This window comes from Bradysia coprophila, unplaced genomic scaffold (assembly GCF_014529535.1).
Source record: "Bradysia coprophila strain Holo2 unplaced genomic scaffold, BU_Bcop_v1 contig_232, whole genome shotgun sequence".
NCBI lineage: Eukaryota > Metazoa > Arthropoda > Insecta > Diptera > Sciaridae > Bradysia > Bradysia coprophila.
Window position 1 is genome coordinate 16,271,844 of NW_023503493.1, and position 19,455 is coordinate 16,291,298.

The 19,455-nt window shown below is 35.4% G+C and overlaps 1 protein-coding gene across 1 annotated transcript; it reads right to left on the reverse strand.

Moving 5' to 3' along the window:
* Nucleotides 1–1,565: 1,565 nt before the first annotated feature.
* On the reverse strand, nucleotides 1,566–19,414 carry LOC119076978 (NACHT domain- and WD repeat-containing protein 1). Its single transcript, XM_037184074.1, has 15 exons — nucleotides 18,954–19,414; nucleotides 9,449–9,639; nucleotides 9,024–9,389; nucleotides 8,727–8,938; nucleotides 8,410–8,667; nucleotides 8,083–8,342; nucleotides 7,893–8,021; nucleotides 6,352–6,457; nucleotides 5,890–6,276; nucleotides 5,624–5,828; nucleotides 5,357–5,564; nucleotides 4,651–5,290; nucleotides 4,399–4,589; nucleotides 3,855–4,327; nucleotides 1,566–3,787 (listed from the first exon to the last, which is right to left on the reverse strand). The coding sequence occupies exons 1-15, from the start codon at nucleotides 19,013–19,015 to the stop codon at nucleotides 3,570–3,572; spliced, it is 3,906 nt and encodes a 1,301-aa protein (XP_037039969.1). The 5' UTR covers nucleotides 19,016–19,414; the 3' UTR covers nucleotides 1,566–3,569.
* Nucleotides 19,415–19,455: the final 41 nt, after the last annotated feature.

Consider the following 19,455-nt stretch of genomic DNA (forward strand, 5'->3'; position numbering starts at 1 on the left):
ACGCACCACTAACACGAAAACGTCAACTTTGCTTTGCTTTTGACATTATGAGTCCCTTTACTTTTGACATTATGAGTCCCTTTACTTTTGACATTAAGAGTCCCGTGTACTGTCTGTACACGGAGCTGTCACACACACATTCAAATATATGATTTTTCATTTTAATTATAAGTTATAAGTCAAACTTCAAATTTCTGTAAAATGTGTCGGAATTTGTAAAAAACGGACAAATTTTACAAAATTTGAAGTTTGACTTTTAACTTATAACCGCATGACTTATAACTTACAGATCACTTACTTATAACTTATAATTATAAGTTATAAGTTGACTTATAATTTATAAGTCATTTGCGCAAACTCTATATTGGACTCCGCTCTTACCAGCAATAACTTAAGCGGTCGTTGAGCAACCGTTGAAAAGTGGACGTTCGGTTTCCCCGTCATCATCCATTAACTTAATATTTCATCCAATTTTGGATAGAATTTGCACTTTCCCACAAAACTTGAATACAGTTTGACTGTTGCACATACTTTTCTTTCAAAGAATTTCTGGCATATATTGATCAGGTGAGACGACAGCTCTTAAGTAAAGGTAAAAAAAGCCAAATCACTGAAATTTCAAACCGGGGGTAAATATAGTGTAGATACGACCGTGACTCTCTACTGTAGCTTTTCAAGCCTAGTTGATATTCAACACAATATTATTTGCATGAAATTTTTGGATATTTTCGAAGAAGAGGTATGTGAGCCGAATTAACGTTTTCGATCCTCATAATTTTACTTATGAAAATTATGAGTGAATTTTGCTTATATATTTTGATAGACCGTCAAGTCTGGTCGCTTTGTTTCAATAGTATATCAATGTAAATCCGAGTAGTTCAATGTAGGCATTCCTGGGTTTAGGGATTACTTCCCTATTGGTAATGAAAACGAGTTCGAGTAAAGTTTTTGGTATTTTTTTTATTATTATCACACACATTTATAAATCAAAGAAAAAAAAAACATTGCAAAACAATCTTTGCATACAGTTCTGGTTGGTTTGGTTTTGTTTTTATACAATAAGTAGATCAAAAATATTATTAATAAATATTTACGATAAATATTAGTTTCCACAACGAATAAAATAATTTAGATTTTGTTTTTATAGTGTAAATGTTAAAGAAGAAGGACCAGCCCTCTACTATTTTCTTTCATTTTTTTTTTAATTTATTGATGGTGGTGGTATCTCATGCCAGATGAGCATACTCTACTTGAGAGATTTCATTTACTTTTAATTCTTTTAGTTCAAATTTAATGTTGACATTCATTTTTATCGTAATTCAATTATCATTTTTTTTTGTTTTTGTTTTAATAATTATGACTTATTCTTAGCAATATTTTCATTTTAAATTGTAATTTTCATTAATTTTCGGTTGTATTTATTTAATTGATTTTCAACATCCGGAATAGATTTTTTTTTATAATTTTTCTTTTTAATCAAATATGGTATTGGTCACCAATTTTTCATATAATTTTTCTATTACTCACTAAGCTAAGCTCTAAAATATCTTTGGGCATTTTTTTTAAATTAAATTTCCGCACGTAAAAATGATTGAAAACCAATCTGTAATTACTGTTCGCGTAGAAGGTTTTTCTGTGCACGGACAACAGTTTCAACGGTCACCGTGCATGGTCTTGGTCAGTTGGGTATGGATTAGAATAGTAATGAAAAGTTAAGTTTTTGTTTGTTTATATTGAACTCGGCTACGTCTCGGTTAAATAAAATATGCTAACGTCTAGTGTGACATTTATAGCTCGTTCCGACATTACACAGCACGGTACGAAATAGTTATTTGCATCACTTGGATTGAAACCACGAAATTACAGTATACGTGTGAATTCATATAACGAGAGAATAATTTTTGCATGAGTATGAACGTTTCGTCGAGACGAAGTGGAGTAAGCTCCGCCTTCGTATGAAATTTCTCTCTTTGACGAATAACATAAATAAAATCCACCATTAAGGAAAACATCGCCTTGAATCCCTAGACCTGTTTGCAAGGTCTGCTGAGAGAGAACTAAAAAAAGTGTGGTTTCCGATAACTTTTGACGCGTGATATTCAGTATTTTCATGGTTTGACGAGTGTAAATATAATTTTCACCCGAATTGCTCACAAACCATTTCGGGCAAGTTGTTCACTTTATACCTGAAAAAGGTCTTTTTTTGCAAATGTAAACGCTTTTCACAGTCAATAAAGACCCATAGAACTTAGTAGAACTTATTTTGAAGAATTTTAATTTTGAAAATTCTTAAAAAATTCTGGATTTTTTTTCGGATTTTAAAAAAATTTTCAGAAATGAAATTCTTTAAAATGAGCTCTGCCCACTTAGCGACATTTAGAAAGTAGTTTTCAAAGCTTTTAGAACAGGCTTCTCGTCTGTTAACGATAGCGGTCTTATATGACAAATTAGGGAAATATGTTAAAATGAAGGGAAAATGTACAGCGAACTACTAAAAAAATAATCTGAACATTAGAAGTAGAAGATTTGAAGATGTTTAAATTCAGTGAAATCGGGAAACATTTCTATTGTATCTGAGTAAAATTGAACTATGTAAGACTGTAGACGTCATTTATTGCTCTGTATAAATAATTTGTCATTTACGTGCGGTGATTTAAATCGAACATAGATTTACATTGAAATTACATCTTTTTCTTTGCTAAATGTCTAAATAAACGTAAAACAAAACCATTTCTGTTCATTAATTGTAATCATTTCCATTCGAATTCTTCATAGCCCCGAGCTCATGCTTTCCTTTAATTTTTTTTATTAACCTCTCAAATTATCGTATTAGAAAGTATGTTGGGCAGGACACGCCTAATTAAATATTCTAGAAAGTTGCGTTTCCTCGTACAGTTCACACAATTTTTAAACTTTCACATTGCGCGATTTTGATATGTCATTAGAACTGAGAATTGTCCCAGAAATTGTTTTTGAATTAAGGGTAAATTGTAAAATATTTCGAGTGGAAAAAATTGTTGAAAAGTCCATTGATTGATTAGATTTGTGCAGAAACATTCACTGTAAAAATTCCAATGAAACTGTACGGCGATGTTCTTTTGAATAAAGAAAAAGTTACCAGCGAAAAATGTTACTTGTAAGTGTTTCAGTATGAATATCCAGAAATTGTGTTATTGTGATCAATGGTTCAGTTACCTATCAATTAAAATGGGTTCTGAGGCGGACGTTACAACGTGCTAGTGACGAGATTTGTGCATTTGGCCTTTTATCTTCAATGTTAACATTGAATCATACAACTGGACGGCTATGTGCACGAGCACGATTTCAAAGTTTGGTCGAATTTTAGTTGGAAAGAACTCAAAAATTGTCCCATTAGTTTCTACATCGAATCTCCTTCGCTATGACTACATTCTACTTTTAACTCTTTTTCTGTGTGTAACGGTGTTTCATCCTTGCTTCTAAATTGGTAAATTGTAATATTGATGGGTTGGTCATGCAGTTTTGTTTGAACTTTTTTTTTTTTTAATTTTACTAATTTTCTTAAACTAAAGAAAAAACTTTCCATTCACTTACAACTGAAATGATTTTTTATCGTTATCCGCGTTGCCATAGCAAACGTTCTCATCATTTTCCTGGTCTTTCAACTGACTATTTCTTTGGCCATTCTTAAGTCTCAAAGTTACTAAATTTGGTTGATTTTGTAAAGCTAAAATTATAAATTTCCCGTCCGGTAAAATTTCACAAGTTGTGACCTGCACTGGCGACGTATGAACCGCTAACATTTTGCCTAAAATTTAAAATCAAAAATTGAGTTGAGTCTCAAGATACAGATTTCAGTCGTCCGTGGAATTTACCTGAATCTAATTCCCACATCCGAACTGACAAATCGCGTCCCTCTTTATCGGCTGACAGCAGCACCCGCCCTTGCGGATCCAATTTCAACGATGTAACGGGCGCATTGTGGCCGACCAGAGTATATTTACAATTGCCCGTCACCAAATCCCAAATCAATATTCTCGCGTCTTCGAGACCAGCGATGACGCAAGTGTTTGTTTGCGATATGGCTATAGATACGGTGTTACACGACGGTTTCCATTTCTTGAACAAAGTGCCGCTCTGTAGGTCATAGACAACGATGAAGTTTGGTGTCGGTTCATTCAGTTCCTTAGCGACCACTGATACGTACGAACCCTCGTGTGTAATAGCACTCAGTGCCGTTAAGAAATCGTGGTGCGGAATTCGAAGATCGTACAGAAGTTTGCGCTGTGACAAGTGCCAAACTAATAGCGGGAACGGTTTTTGCGTCTCATCGCCACAAACTAGAATTCTGTGGCAAACAGGAGATGAATGTTAATAATTTTGATATGACCGACAGATGCTTATTTGTTGAGCATGTACCTGCCATCACCAGACACAAGCAATGAGTTCAAGAATCTGTCCTCGCCAGCCTTGAACGTTGTGATACAATCACCTGATTCCAAATTCATTAGATTCACGTACATACGGTTCCGAGACAGACACACCAAATGCTGTGAATCATGAAGACCAAAGTATGGCATTTTCTGATTCATGACACCTTTGAGTGTTACCTAGTCATGAGAAAACGTTGCGATTAAATGAGTCACGTTGTAATAATGTCACCATTCTCACCTTGAAAGCGCCTTCATTTAAGTCTATCACTTTGATTTCACGGCGACACAATACAGCAGCACCGTAATCACCAACTGGACAGAGAGCGGTCGGTTGTGGTATTCCTTTCAGTACTCTGACTTTGGTGCATTTCGATACATCCCAAACGCAAATCTCCTCTCTTTCGGTGCTCAACGAAGCCACAAAGTATCCCTTGCCGCCTAGATTTATGATGGCGTCGTACCCGACAGTTTTTTGATCAATTTCCTCTTCAGCACTTATCAGCTCCTCCAAATAAGGAATCGGAACCACTTTCAATTGCTCCAGCCATTTAATCACGACCTTATCAGTCCGTACATTACCGTCGGCTGTGCACTGCTTTTCCAAGAATGACGGAAACAATGAATAAAATTGTCGGCCGTCGTAATTTAATGAACGAATGTTGGTCGTTAGGAACCGCACTAAAAGCTGTAAATGTTTGTTCGACTTCAGTTGGGCGTTCCCACACAAGTATATGTCGTTCAAAATGTGGATGCATCCGGTTGCAACAAGTTTGTTGTATATCCAATTTATGTCGGTGAGATAGGATGACGAAGCGTACGATTTTTCGTCATTCTTAAATGCATGATAAGGCAGTTCAATGAACTTTTTCTTATTGTAACTGGAAAATAAGATTTTTCGGTTAGGTGATGTCTCTGAAAGCAATTAGGTGTAACGTCTCACTTACCATTTCAATTTGCCATTTTTACTGGTTATCTCACTGTCCTGACTGGTGTAATAATCAAGAAGCAATTTATGCGAATGTTTCAGTTGTTTTTCGTAGCGTTTTGCAGCAATCGTTCGTAACGTCTTGTCTATCAGCATTATCGAATTGGTGTGCAATAACATTGGTCCCATAATCCAGCAAAATTTAATCCATACACTCGACGGATGTTCTAAATGAAATTCGGAAGGTCAGACTTTGTGTATAAATTCTGGCAACAGTGACACCTACTTTCCACCAATTTTGATTGTTCCAATAGTTCAGTGATCTCCGATTCCAGAACTCCATCACGCGATGCAACAATTAGTGAAATCAGAAATTTGGTAACGTCAACGTCGAATTGGTTTTCTAGTATTTCGAATACTTTATCACAAATATTGGCTAAGCTTATGTCTTTCAAATCGAATTCGCCAAGCCATGCCAACCACCAGAAAATCTATTGTAAAAATTCAACCGATCAAACTGACTATCCATGTCCATTCGAATGCCTCTATTACCTTAGCCTGAAGTGGAATTTTCTCGATACTACTCTGCCAGTCCTCTGGTAAATGCAAGACACCGTTAGCCGCATAGAAATCACCACCACCAAACAACAGCACATCCTTCCACTGATCTATTGAGAATTGATTTAGATGAACGAATTGCGTCACATTCAGCTTCTCCTTGAGTATTTTCAGTAAGCCATCGTCATTTTCCAATTTATCCAGATTGCCGGCCTCGGACGAAATGGTTAGAATAATTTTCACATTATCCGGCAACTGTGTCGGCAGCCAATTGAGATCATTTAGATTATCCGCAGATTCCAATGAATCGATGAATATAATTAGTGGTTGCTTGGCGGCTTGTATGCAATCTTGGATTTTAGTTGAATAAAAGTCGATGTCCTGTACGAGAAGACATTTTTGGGCTAATTTAATGCAAAGTTCGTTTCAGATGGGAAATGTGAATGTGGCACTTACATGAGGACCTACGCACGTTATGGTTTTTGTCAAGTAACATATTTGCTCGGCAATGGAACCGACAATAGATACGATGTCTGATGACAAAGGTGTCAGTTTAGTATATCTAAAACGAAATATTAGTGAGTTACGAAAGGTTTTGATTGATGAAGTGCAGTTAGTCGTCGAGAGCTCCGTTGAAGACGGATAGCAAAGCTAAGTTTCGCGTAGTTTGTGGGAGTAAATTTATGATGAAAATGTCGATTCGTCAGTAAAGAAATTTAAATTTTAGCTCATCTCGATCAGATTTGAATCGGATGAAAATATCGGACGGGATTGCTTAATGGTTACGTGTGTACTAGCCTTCCATCAAAACTATCTCGGTTCGATTCCTGTGTCCCACAATTCCACATGTAATATTTCTAGCGATTCTATCGCGTTGGTAATGTCCTAAAGTTCACTCAAGCTTCATAATTGTGCACACTGAGTGACAATGACTTGTGCCGTAAACCAAATACGATGAATTTGTGTCCATATGTCTAGCCTATATTCAGGCGAGATATCAATCAGCACCTAACTCTCGCCAGAGAGTATTTGCAATTTGCATACTTTGAGGCGTCATTGGGAAGTTACGTTAAGTGGTGGTCCACTTGTTATGGACTGTAAAAGGCTGTTAGAGAGGTCTCTAAAGAAATCAAATAATCCACTGTGCGTTAGCTTCAAGCGTAACCATATCGAAACAGAATGGATGTTTTGTCACCAATTCGCTTCCCACACACTCAAGTTTTTGCTGTTCGGTTTATTTACTGGAATGACTAAAAATTGCCTAAATTTCCCTGAGCTTTTCGAAAATGTATCGACAAATATTTTCGATAAATTGGGCCAATTTTTGGTAAATTTCGGCAATTTTCAGTAAATAACATTTCCAATAATAGGCCCTGGTCACAGATTTCAAATTCATATTGTATTGTGTGCCAACTACGGCTCTGAACAAGTAGAGTTACTGGCCCAAAAAACACATCATAATCGACAATATCAAAAGATTGAGGAAATCGTAATATTCGTGTAGACCAGAAATGGCCGATGTTACGTTTTCGATCAAAAGATAGATGCGAAGCGATAGACAATAATTTATTTATTTACCACAGCTTGTTAGCCTGAAATAAATGATGCGGAACAGCTGTTTTGATTTACGGAGATTTTTTTACCAAACTAAAAAAAAACCTCGATTACTTAACGTGCGCGCGAAATGGTCGAAAAATTGCGTCATATCCCCATTATATCAAATAAATGGTGTGAACCATTTTTGTTTTGCATTTTTCAATTTAATTTTAATTGAAAACAAAAATTGTTCAATGGCACAACGGAGAATGTTAAATATTTGTGTCACTATACGTCAGTAATTAACTACCTAAGGCTTATCATCATAATTGTACTACTATTCGAGTACAATAAAACGTACAAAAATTACACGAGAACACGTCACGCAAAAATTGATGTTCTGTGTCGCGCGTAATTGTTACAACGGGGTCGCGGACTGATAAGCAATATGGGATACGTACCGAATAACCAAATTACAATCCGGCACCCATGTGTGAACGTCGAGGGCTACCTTTGCTGATAAAACACTTTTACCACATCCCGGTTTTCCGAATACAACTAATGGCTCCGATGATGGTTGAGTGATGTAACTGTAAAGGCACGCAACGTTAACAAATCTGTTTCCGAACATTCTCACCACCCAACACTTACCTCTTAATTCTGTCCATAATGCTAAAGTTTGCACAATTCTGTCCCAAAACTTTCGAGTGCTGATTTACAGCTTCGATTTCTTCCAACAAACGTCGATCAACGCCATATGTACAGAAAGGAATTTTGAGTTTATTTACGTGCTCGTCGATGATCGAATCGATATTGGCTGATAATAAGGTTCCCATAATTGACGCGAGTTGATCATTTTGCAATTGAATGGTTGGTGGGATTCGAATAAGATTTCTTTCGGGTATCTGATTCTGTTATCGGGAGTGGCGTTACAAACATGATCTATGTTCAATTTTGGTTGAACCGCGTCTCACTTACCCGTAAATCATTGTGAATGTTGTTGATTCTCCTATTCATTTCAATTTCCAACAACGAACCGCTTTCGATGGATTTGGGCGGTAATGATCCGGTCTGTATCCAAATGCAGCGTTTCAGCAGCTCCTGACTTATCAGTACAGTGTTGTTGATCTCCTGCTCCACAACGGTGGTCAAATATGAGTCCCGCATTTCTTTGGGGAAAGTTTTCAGTAAAGTAGTCAATAGCAACTCCAGTTCTTTCGACGAATCGTCGGATGGCTGGAAAAGTTTCGTTAAAAAAACATTTTCTCTTTCTTTTGAATGGAGGCCGTTTATACCAAAATTTCACTAGTTTTCAGTCGATAGCATTGCGGCTGAGCTTTATTATCCAAAATGTACCATTTCTCTAAGAGCTCTTTGTCGTTTAGCGATCCAGCTGCACTTAATGCCGACACAAAGTCATGGTTTTCGATAGTTAGTGGCAACAGTGGACTACCCAAAGATGTACCCAAAAATATTATCGGAATTATGTAGGAAAGGTTCGAATGTCCTGTAATTTTTCTTTATTAAAATATCGGCTGAGGAGGCTGTTGTGTTACAAAAAATAAATTCTAAAAATCGGAATCGTTATTTACGTGTAATTTCAGCTAGACAATTTGCGGCCAAATGATGACCTCCTTTGGCTTCAAGTGGTCCATCAATCCAGCATGTAGCGTCCAGAAAATTTTCATCGTGCCGTCGATGCACATCTGACAAGTAAATTTCGAATCCTCTCGATGCACAGGCTGTCTTTAAATCATTGAACAATGACAGTAGTACCGATTTTTCGGTATTGTGACCATTATCAGCGGCTAATATGTACAGAACAATTTTCTGATCATTGGCCGTTCGACGGTTTTTGGTTGGAAATCCATTTAGAGGAAGCAAATTTTGAGGTAGAGATTGTACAATTGGCAGTTCACATGGCGGATGTACTGTAACAGGACTATTGGAAGTGGAATCTGATGAACAGAGGTTAGATTTATTACTTATTCTCAAAGACTGAATAGTGTGCTCAAACCTGATTGAACACTTTGTAGTGCTTTATGCGATGGTAGTTTCGAATATTCGGTAATTGCTTCGGGGCGATTAATGTTACCGTTGTACGCTGGTATGTTTTGATTTGATATATCAGACGTTGGTTCAGGATCAGCTAGTGGCGCTTCTTTCGAATCTTCCGTTTTCTTTTTTACTAGTTGATAGGATGGTGAACTGAAAGAAGAAATGGATTCGTTGAGAGTTAGACCTAAAACTAAAACTAGAGAATTCGAAAAGTCATGTTAAATCAAAGATTTCCCAGCAAAAGAATCGTCTAAAATTGCTTATTTTTTTGCTTTCTCGCCAATAGCTAGTGTGCACGCTGTTTAGTTACGATATTTGTGTCCCCCTCCACCCTTGCACGCCTTTGCACGTTTTTCAAAAACCCCCATTAAAAGTGCGCACGAATTTAGTGTTTTCTGAAAGCTCAAAAATCGTTCAAAAGTTTTCCAGAAATGCAGAAAAAAACAAGACTTTTCAATTTTCAATTCCAGAGTTTCTGTGACAGTAAATTCCTAGAAGCGGCGTAAAATAGACTGATGTCTGAAAATATATGTGTGCTGTTAAAATGTGGCGAGGCATACGTATTCGCCCGAAATGGAAAAACTTGTAATTCGTCAGAATCGCCGTTTACCGATATCGAATTGACCGAATTTTTTTAACGAAATTTTCAGAATCTAACGAAGAATGAGTCAATAATTAATCTGGAAAATACAATAATTATTTTTCGTTCAGTCTGGTGTCACGTTTCACTGAGAGTTAACTTTTCCAAGGTTTTCCAACCTTGAACTTTTCTACCCATATCACCGATATGGGTAGAGTTTTGAGAACTGTCACTAATGTTTTAAGAGCACGTACAGTAATTCTTCGACCAGTGAATGTTGGTGCATTTTTGATAGTTTTAACAACATTGCCGACATAGGTAGAGGAGAGCGATACATAGATAGTGAACTTTGACAGTTTTAACGGAACGAAAAACAATTACTGTACGTTCTATAAATGTAAGAGAATTTGAGAACGAAAGTGAGTTAATTGCTGAACGGCTTAATGAAGTTTGTCATTATCCTCTTGACGGTTCACCTGTGAACCTTATCGAATAATCGCTGTACGCGCTCACAGTTTGGTCATATCAATGAATCGTAAACTCTCTTCATCTCGTAGCTCCGCATTTCCACTTCAGACAATACTTATTTTCGCGTTTACTGAGGTATAACGAACTTTGCAAAATTTCTACAGCCAAAAGAATACCTAGTCTGAAGCGGAAGAGCGAAGCTACGAGATAGAGAGAGAGTTTCTGTTGAAGAATAACTCAAAATTGCAAAACGAAACTAATATAATTTTTCTTAATAAGAGTGCGCACGCTTTTTGGAAACACCCCCTCTAGACCGCACACTTTTGCACGATTTTCGGAAACCCTCTCCCCTCTTCAGGTGCTTGCGCACTATTTTGTTTCGTCTTTCATTTGACATATTTTAAACCATTTTTGAGTCAACACATCCAGAGAAATGTTGGAAAAACTAGTGAAAAACAGACAAACACGCTGTTTTGCTTGCATTCTTGCCAATAGTTCTGATCAGCCAACCAGATTTAAATTGAAATATTCTGATTCGTCTCGCCAATACCTTTCATTTCACATATCGCACACTATTCTTGAGCGAAAAAATTCAGAGATATGCTGGAAAAACTAGTTAAAACCAGGCAAAACAAACACACTGTTCCGGGAACTTGACTTTAAGCTTCTATCTCTGATTCGTGACAACGTTTTTACGCTAGAAAGTAACAGAGGTAAACAACGTAAAACTCTTAATTTTGTATGTTGGGTCTCAGAACATTCAGCGTTCCGACGGGAAACTGTGAAGGAAGCAGAAGAAACAAATAAAATAATGAAAGTGAGGAAATGGGAATTTATGGTGTTTCCTAACACGTAATGCGGATGATAATTCTTATTCAACGTAACTTTTACAACCCAATGCAAAAGTTGGCAATTACACAGCAATTTGTCGCATGCGAAATTGATCCATTACATGTGGACTACTTTCGATTCATTTTTTTTTTTCATTTTTCAATGTGTAAATCAAATTTTGTATAGGACAGGTAGTAAGCCAGAATAATTGGATGCTTCTACGTACATCATTACTTCAAGAATAACTTTGTCAACAAAGAAAACTCACGAGTGCGTTTTTGAGCAACAAGTTTCGGTACCTGTCTTTCCGACAAGTGTATAAACTCAATAATTCGGAGACCAAATGTGTTATCAACAAACATAGAGGTTTCGACCGACAAGTTGTTTTTCAACTCGAATTTAAAAAAATTGGAATTTCAATAAGAGAATCAATCTGCAAGGAGTATTAGAAAGCTTTTACTGTTCCCCAGTCATCGATGCTACTGGAAATACTAATTCATCTCTATGATTACCCCAATAACCTACTGTATACATCATAGTAATTATTAAATTGCCTACATTTGAATGAAGAAGGAAAAAAAACCTCTCAACTACTTCTCACCACCTTTATCATTTTTTTGATATTATTAACTCGAAAACATTTTACAAGCCATTTAATATCATTTTCTTTTTCATGAATTTCCGAAAATAAAATCAAAATCATTTTTATTGTAAGCATATCTAGGATTATATATATATAGGTGAGGTGTGTATACGGCAGAGATACGTTAACATCGTTTTATTTTTAGTCGCGCGAAAAATAGTTCTGAAGATATTATTTAATCTTCGCGTGATTATTACATTTTGCTGTTCGATTTAAATCTGTTGTTTTCGTGAAATTCTTGTCTTCTCATTTTAAAAAGGGGTACGTCTAAAGTGGAGTAAATAAAGAACGTAAAACACTGTCGTGATTGTAACAGAATTCGTTTTTTTTTTGGCTTCTAGCTACAGCTAACTCGTTACGAGCATACTTTATGTGAGAGAAATGTAAAATTTTTCCACTCTTTTTCTTCTGAATTAAGCACGTGGATCATGTGGATTTACGTTATCCAAAAGAACGTGCTGAATGTCTGCTGTGGTTTTTTAAAATTAGCTGTTCCGCAGTGAACACACGGAAAGGCAATAAAACAATTCTTCGAAAAACATAGATCGAGGATTAATTTTCTTGTGTGTCTGCATGAATAAAATAAAAATTTCGCACTACTCTTGCTTTGAGGTTTCGTTGTAAGATGCTAAAAGCTATTGGGCATACTCTGAAGTGTCATGGTTGCAACAATAGCGATTGCCCGTATTTCAAGAGCTCGAAGAGAAATCAACACATACAATCAAAACTATTTATACGGTTGAAGCTGATACACGCACGCCCGTTATAAGTATAGTATAAAAACCTTTAAACGGTTTTTGATTGTATGTGTGGATCAGCTGGGAAACAGCTGTAGCAAATTCATGCTGAAATTTCACTGCCTCTAACTGAACAAAATTCTACTCTATTTGGCAGCTGTCACTCGAAACACTTTTGCTTGTAGTGTGTTGATTAAAGTCATAAATTCAGGGAACTACATCTGCTCCTCCTTCCGATGAAATCGAGGGGAAACGTATTTAAAGAGAGTTGTATCACACTGAGGGATCATTAAATACGTATCCTTTCTGTTGTACAATATAACCTTTTCATGTTATAATCAGAGTCTGTAAATTTTCCAAATTACAGGATGTTTTCCACCGACAATGATTCGTATTAAATCGTAACGATTACTAAGATAAGCACACTGTACCTGGTACCAGTGTTTACCTCGAAGCTCCATACATAAAGATCTTCACGAAGCTGAAGCTCACTAACGCATAACTTAGTGCAAAACAGATGCACGATTATGTGAGAGAATTAAAAGAGAAAATTCCATACGTTTGCTCTCTCAAAATCTTGCATATCTTTTGCACTAAAGTTTTTATGCATTGTAGTATCCTACTTATTGGAAGGAAAGAGATAATGACTGGACTGGGTAGAGTAGTCATTGACTGCATGTGATATACTCGAATGTCTGCATCAAAGGTTTCACGTGTCAAGAAACTACAAATTTCGAAATATTTATGTTCATATGCACTGCACATATGACTTCAACTAGACTTGAAATACTTTACTTGCAATTCGCACCAAATATGATCAACAGTATTGTTGTCTGTAGATTAAAATGTCCGAATGCAGCACAAAACTGTAAAAAATTAAATCTTCGTCTAACTTAAAATGCCGACGCATATAATATCACGCATTCGGTCTGAGCGATGGCTATAAAAAGAACAAACTGCTATATTTAATTTAATAAAATTTTCAGCGCAAAGAATTGAATCAATTTAATCAAAGACGTTTAACGAACCTACTACTATTCGCTATAATTGGGTGGATGTATAATGTGTGTACATATATTTGACGGTGTATACATGCAGCACACTTTTATTTATTTTCATACAATCATTTTTATGGAAATGCAAAAATTAAAAAAGAAATCGTTTGACTATCAAAATCAATTAAAATTATGTAAATAAATGTTCATTTTCATATTTTCCTGTGCTGTATAAATATAATATGCGAGGTATTTTAGTCGGTGTGGACGGCGGTATGTTAAATGTAGATGTTTTGCATTGCATAACCTACATGGGCCCTATAAACATGCTCACTCCATATCTTATACCACATTATACATAATATAATGAGCTGACGTCACAACGTCGCTAACTCAGCGTTTTTTTTAAGCTCAAACTGTGTTCTTGAGTGTTTTGTTTAGTTTGGATATAACGCTGTCTGACGTATTTTTTGACCTACTATTATCCTAACAACATTCACTATAATGGTAGCTATTACTACTATAACAGTTTGATGGTAGTAGTTGTTGTAATTGAGATATTCTAAAGAATGTCTGTACATATATAAGTTCACTATACACTCGCGGTAATGATCATGCATATGTTACAGTTGCTTACGCTATATCGGTCGTATTTACTATTTTGTCCCACAATGTTAGATTAACATCGTAGAACATCGCCGAATGATGAGCTAACAGCTTTTAGATGTTGTCATGAGGCTAAATAACCACAAAAAAATGTGAGTAGACAATTCTATTGTGTATGTAAATTTAAACTTTCCAATGACTGCCAAGGTGTGATGTGAAAATATTTGTCTGTAATGCTTTTTACTAGTATATATCAAAAACAAATGTGTAAACAATAGGAAAATCAGTGAAGGTAAGTTCAAACATTCATTACTGATATTAAAGTTGAACAAACAGCTAAAATTGAGGCCCACCAGTTTCAAAAAAAAAATGTTCCTGGAAAAATCAAGGAAAATAGTCTGTGCGCCCTCTTCTATACATCCAGATAGTAACAAAAAAAAACTTTGTCCGAAAATTGATAAACAAATTGAAATTGAAGGTGCTACGATCTTTCACTCTATGTTGCATCGTTAAGTGATTATAACAGAAGTTATCTAATACCCTCCTCAATTTGAAAAAAAGTTTCCTCTCGAAAAACTTTTGGATTAAAATGAAATCATAAAAATACCTGTTGTCTATAAAAATTATTATATTAAATAGTTCAAACAACGAAACAAACGTACAGCCTGTAAGAAATTTGAATGGCACACAAATCATTACTTTATCATGTTTCAAAGATTTTCGTCAATAGTTCTTCAAGTACGATTCAGTGACAGGGAAAGTCCCGACTCGAGCAGGTATATGATGACCTTCATGTATTCAGTCGTGGGCGCAACAGACACGCTTTCAACGACTGTAACATGATAAGTTGTAGACAATATTGTTTGACTAAAATTTTTTGAGGGTTCATTGGGGTGCCTTTATTCGAATTGACATTTTTTCTTAGAGCTTAAGTACCAAAGACGGTGTACAAGTATTTGTTTTGTCTCTATTCTCATTAAAATGATGAATTTTTATATATTTGTTCCGGAAATTGTCTTGAGAGATTCTTTTGAAAAACAGAATCTTGAAATCAGGCGCATTTTCCATTGGACTTTTTTATATATGCCCAATAAGGTATTCGACCCCGGAAGCCAAAACCACTTTCAAAAAAATTCTTCGAAGCTTGTGTGGCTAGTGTGAGGTGATCAAAAACCGAAAACATGCAATTTTTTTACAAAAATTTCTCAAGTTACACGAGCCGTACAGGGTCGTGTGGGGTGTCATTAGAAAGGTATTGCATGTACTTCCGGGGCAAATAGGGTCTTATTGGGTTTAAAATTCATCCACACTGAGACATGTGCAGTTAAAGTTTTCAACCGAAAAAATACTGAAAACTCACACTTTTCTTACAGAAATTTCTCGAGTTAAACGAAACGTTCATGGTCGTGTGGGGTGTCATATGAAAGGTAATTGCATGTACTTTCAGGAGAAGTAGAGCTTACGGAAGTTTGGTAGCATCTACGATGAATTTTGTGAAGTTGAAATGTTTAAGTGCTTATATTGCATCAGAGATGCTACCAAATTTCCGTAAGCTCTACTTCTCCTGAAAGTACATGCATTCAGACTTTGGATCATAAGCCGTTGCCGTATGCTCGCGAGCTGTCGAAGGAATAACTATCTACCTCTACTCAACGATATAAGTAAGCTTCTACGATTAGTCTTTACATTATTATGGTAAAAATATTCTTAAAATTTTGATATAAAATTTCCTGAAATGAGAATCAATGTTTAATAAAAATTGATCTTTGACTATATAACGGAGTCCGATTGTGGTATAATTGGTCAATTATAGGCAAGAGTGTGATACAATAATTATGTAGTGTGGCGTTTCTACTATTAAATACTTTAATTTAATAATAGAAACGCCCATCGGTAAAGCCTCTTTGAATCAATTAAATTATTTTTACGTGTTACGGCATGTTTCATTTTCATTTACATTGCCTAATCACGTAAAGCATTGTACTTACGAGGTTCCAAAATGTTATTTGACAAGTGGGGAATACAGCCCTCCCCTTCGGGTCGGGCTGTAACACCCCACTTATCAAATACACAACTTGGAACCTCGGAAGTAATATACTATTATTCAAAAACGTGAGGTAAAGTCAATTTTACTTCACGGAGCCAAAACTTTACCTCAAGTTTAAAATACCTTACTTGGCAATGGGGCAATTGATGGAAATGGTACTTCTTGTGTGTACTTTCACACAAGAAGTACCATTTCCATCATTTGCCCCATTACCAATACCAAGTAATGTACTATTACTCTTCGTGTATTTTCGTTGGATTCGTTCATTTATGGCTACTACTTATATCAAAAACCCTCCTGTAGCTAATGTATAAACTCAATTCCACTCGACACCTATGGTCCGTTGGTTAGAACATGTTATTAATGTAATTGATGTTTGATAAATTTTACGATTCTGAAAGAAAAAAGTGGAACCAAAAAAAATCTGAAACTAGACTTGTATCTGTTAAGGTTAATAAGGGATTATTTCTAGTAGATCGTTTTCTGAATTTCGATTTCTCTTTTTCCAAATTTTTCCTTATTTTCATTCAATTTTTCCCTAAATAATTTTTGGAAGAATCAGGGAAAATCTAGGGAAAAAGGGAAAAATATTTTCACAAAAATAGTCCCTCAGTTTAAGACTGGTCATGTGATCGTATACTAAAGAGAATCAACAGAAATTTGACAAATTAATCTAAGCCTGTACACACCGAGCGGAACTTCACAAATAAAATTAAAGACAAATTACAATAGACGATTGCCAGTGTCAGCTGGAACAATCAATCATCTTCGAATACATTTTAATTCCGCACAAAGATAAGGTTGAAACGTCGCAATTTGAAAGTGCGATTCGAATACGAAAGTATTTACTGGTTAAAATGTTGTAAAAAGTTATCCACCCCAGATTAGCGTACTTAATCATCACGTTCAAATGAAAGAATTTGCTTCAATAAAAACTGAATTTCAAATAGCCATAAAATTGTTGGGAACACGGAACGTAGATTGAGTACGAAGAATATTCAGTGGCGTCACAACAAATCTGTACAAAATATGTGCCACTGCTCGATTGCTATACAATATTAACATAGTTATGCCACTGCTAAGGTTCACATGCTGCATTTAATAAGTTCAGCTGAATAAACCAAAATATTTATCGTTAACGGGAAATAGGAGAAATATTAACCTCTAAGCCATTCCTTCAACATTGTATTGATCATTCATAGTCTGAGCAATTACTAATACACCACTATGTCAAGTAATCTCTTATTAGAAGTGCTTCAAAGCATAGGCTCATCAGACCTCTGCAAACATTTCGATTTAATAAATTCCATTTAATTGTAGAAATAATTCAAACAAACAAAAATCAAACCAAAAGGCAAATATGTGACGGTTTTATCAGAGTGAATGTAATGTAATGGTAATTTATCATCAGTATATAACATACGAAACATTGAAGGTCACCAGAAACGGCATTTCGTAATCAATATTTATTTACGGGATGAAACTTTATTCAGATTGCTCTCATGTTATCGAGTAATGGTTAGTCCATCTCTCGACATTTTTACATCCACGAAATGGAAGAAAGGGTTGTGATTATTGACCTCACTTTCGGCTCGTATCAACAAATTGCATAAAAGAAACACCATTAACATCATTTACGTCATTTGTCTCTAGATATATGCAATGTGTACGATAGGATGATTCAAAGGGATTACAAAAAAAAGGTTTTCCATTATTCTGTGAAAGCGAGTTAGATTTTCCATTTCTTCTAATTTTTTGAAACAAAGATTATTATCGGATGGGGGGATATGGAAAGAGATTATTGTCGGCGAAAGTGTAAACGAAAATATTTATAATTATCATTTTTGTGATTGTGATAAGAAGCAATCCATTCGAAACAATTTTTATTTTGGCATTTCTATCAAGATCACTTCTATGACACCGTAACAAAATTGTGTTATCGGGTACATAAATATATTTCTGTATATCTTTGTTGGTAATTTACCGTCAAAATATTAGGTGTTACGTCTACAATTTCAGTTCAACAGAGGAACGAACTATAAATTATTGTTAGAAATTGAAAATTTACTTGTGTTATAGTTACGACAGACTACAACAAACGTAATGTAGGTCGTATCACAAGAGGTGCCATGCCGATTTTAATAATGCGGAAACTTAAATAACTTAGACAATATTCCAACCAAAGTGAGAATACAAGTGTCATGTGTATTTTATGTGACAGAAAAACCGACTGAAAAACAAATATTTTCTGTTTATTCGTTTTCGGGTATTATATGAGTTCAATATCCCTCAATTGACACATCTATTTTGCTTTCGGTTAGTGGTTATTGTAGACAGAAATATTAATAGTGTGGAGAAATAAATGTAACATCCCAACAAAAAATGTGAAAATCCTTTAAGAATTTCCTAAATTGATATATGGGAGGCAGTTTTTCCTGGCGCATGCTCATTCTGTCCAATAAGTAGAGTCAAAGGAAGAAAAAAAAATTTGAAGGAAAAAAAGATGAAGGGAAAATGATCAAATTTTCAATTTTATTTTTAACAAGAAAAAACTTACTCGTTAGATTTTTCCGAACGGTTATCTTTATCCTTGGATGTTGAACTACAATAATTGCCCATTGTATTCGCCTTTCAACTTTAATTAACAAAATTATTCAACACAATTTCTCACAGAACACACAGACCAACCGAATGCATTTTCCTATGGAAAAATATCCACTCTATCACAAAGTTTCTCATTCATTGGCCTCGATAATTTCGGTTTCCATTTTTCCACACTTTTCTTTGTTTTTCACAAATTGGAAATTCGGCATAAACGTTCTTAAATGGACACGTGTCTCACGAATTAGTAAATCCCCGTGTATTCGTCAAAAGTTTAACCAACAAATGATGTATTATTGTTGAAAACAAATTGCCTTTTTTTCTTAAAAAATAAAAACTTTTCGGTAAGCGTGAACTATTCGCGTGAGAACACTCCACGAAACAGGTCGTATAACAGACTGAAATACTCTGCTACTCCCAGTTTGTTATAATCGTGCTATTTCTATGGCCATCAATTT